The sequence below is a fragment of the Marmota marmota genome, unplaced genomic scaffold, assembly GCF_001458135.2.
Source record: "Marmota marmota marmota unplaced genomic scaffold, marMar, whole genome shotgun sequence".
Lineage (NCBI taxonomy): Eukaryota > Metazoa > Chordata > Mammalia > Rodentia > Sciuridae > Marmota > Marmota marmota.
The window spans coordinates 1-2295 of NW_026000216.1; the positions used below are offsets into that span (position 1 = coordinate 1).

Genomic DNA, 2295 nt, shown 5'->3' on the forward strand with positions numbered 1-2295 from the left:
GGTCTTGCCCCTCTGGTGGACTTCGTGCGCGACAGGCTGAGCTTCCTCGTGACCGCCCGGCCCACCGCTGTCAACATGGCCCGCGCTGCTCGCGACCTGGCGGACGCCGCAGCTCAGGAGGCGGAGCAAGAGGGCGCCACCGAGGAGGCGGTCCGGGAGAGGTAGGGAGCCCCGGGCCAGTCACCCCGGCAACAGACGCTGTTGGCTTTGTGTATGCATTTTACAGATGGGGAAATAGAGGCACGGCATTCTTAGTCCCTTGTCCCGGGTCCCACAGGTGACGCCACGGATCTGGGCCCCAGAGCCCTTGACCTCAACTATGCAAACCCCACCCCTCGGCACGCCCAGCTCACCTGTGCCCATGTGCTTCCCTGGTTCCCTTGATTTCTGCTTTTGAGGAACTTTGTTTCCGGTCTTCAGCCCTTACCTGCCCGCTTCCTTTCTTTCTTCCTGGTGGCTCCAGCCACACCTTTCTCCTCAGTGTTCCTTGACTATGCCAGGCTCAGTCCTGCCTCAGGGCCTTGGCACATGCACTTGCTACAAGCCACGTAACCCCGGAGCTTGGGGTTTCAGGTCTCTGCCTTCCCCGACCCCTCTTCATAACACAGCTGGCCCCCTGCTCTCTGTTGGGGATTCTGCTGCCTCCTCCGTCATTTTATCTGCTCATCACCTGCCCCCCGACCCCAGTGTCAGCTCCACAGGGACAGATTTTCATCTTGTTTACTCCTTTGCCCCCTCCCTAGCATTGGCACACCAGAAATAGTGAGCACACATTGTGAGCACAACGGGTTTGTGCCGGTGGCAGAACGTCCAGCCTCACAAGAGCAAGAGGCCTGAGCAGTAGGCCCCACACAACAGCCCTGGGCAGAGGCGGGACCAGCTTGGACCTGGCAGCTGGCGCTAACCCTCCTTGTCCGCCCAGAGTCATCCGCTGCGCTGAGGACATGCTGGAGAAAGACCTCAGAGACAACCGGAGCATCGGGGACCTGGGAGCCCACCACATCCTGGAGCGGGCAGCCCCTGCCGGGGGCAAGGTGACCGTGCTGACCCACTGCAACACTGGTGCACTGGCCACTGCTGGCTACGGCACGGCCCTAGGTGAGTGGTGTCTTCAGGGACAGGAGAGGGCTTTTTTCTTTTCTTTTCTTTTCTTTTCTTTTCTTTTCTTTTATTGGATGAAAAAGAAACTCAAACCACTTTATCCACCAAAAACAGTGAAGGTAGGTGGTTGGCATCAGGTATAGCTAGATCCAGGGCTCAACCAGCGACATAAGGATCCACCTGTCCTGTCCTTAGCTTTGCTCTCATTTATCTTCATGCTCTGGGGGTTGGCACGGGGGACTCCCAGGGCTCAGATCACAAGAAAAAGAGCCAAGAGTAACAGAATTTTCCTTGTATCTCAAGATTCCTGATAGGTCACCTGCTTTTCCAGGCCCGATCACTTAATGGCCCTGGACTGAGGCTTATGCCTGAAGAGTGTAGATGTGGACTCCAAAAGGACAGGAGAAGGGAACAGCCTCCCCGCAGATGAGATCGGGGTGGCTGTGACCAGGAGGGGTGGGCAGTGACAAGGCAGCAGGTCCACTTGACGCTCAGGATCCGGGAAGCTTCCTTGCTGTCTGGGCCCCTCCCTTAGTCCTGGAGCTCGGGTCTCATGAAGGACTCCTGCCTTTGACTCAGCCACTCAACCAGCTGTTTCCGTTTCCGGTGGCACTGGACCTCAGACATGCCAGATACGCACCCTCCTGTGGCGCCACGTCCCCGGCCCTTGTTATTTTGAGGCAGGGTCTGCTAAGTGCCCAGGCTTGTCCTGAACTTGCAGTCTCCTTCCTCAGCCTCCCAAGCAGCTGGCACTGTGGGCGTGCACCACCATGGCACTCCAGTGCCCTGCTGCAACCAGCATGCATTAAGCACCTGCTGTGTGCTGGGCATTGGAGTCCGCAGGGAATAAAGCAATCAAGGTCTCTGCCCTAGTGAGGCCCCAGGGAAGTGGGAGGGACCGACAGCGGGAAGGACAAATAGGTGTTAGCAGGGACAGGACTGCACTTGGTGAGGTTTTGGGTATCCCCTCCCAGCCTAGGCGCCTGTGTCCCTCACCACTGGGCAACCCTGTCCTTCTGCTGCCCCCACAGGTGTGATTCGCTCCCTGCACAACCTGGGCCGCCTGGAGCGCACCTTCTGCACAGAGACGCGGCCCTACAACCAGGGAGCCCGGCTGACGGCCTTTGAGCTGGTTTATGAGCACATCCCCGCCACCCTCATCACCGACAGCATGGCGGCCGCCGCCATGGCGCA

At 58.7% G+C, this 2295-nt stretch overlaps 1 protein-coding gene across 1 annotated transcript; it reads left to right on the forward strand.

Moving 5' to 3' along the window:
- Positions 1-3: 3 nt before the first annotated feature.
- Positions 4-2291, forward strand: LOC107135175 (methylthioribose-1-phosphate isomerase-like; the record flags this gene model as incomplete). The annotated part of the gene is made up of 3 exons (XM_015477101.1): positions 4-161; positions 923-1098; positions 2133-2291. Coding segments are annotated over 3 exons (493 nt in total), but the record flags the coding sequence as incomplete, so codon positions are not given.
- Between the last annotated feature and the right edge of the window lie 4 nt (positions 2292-2295).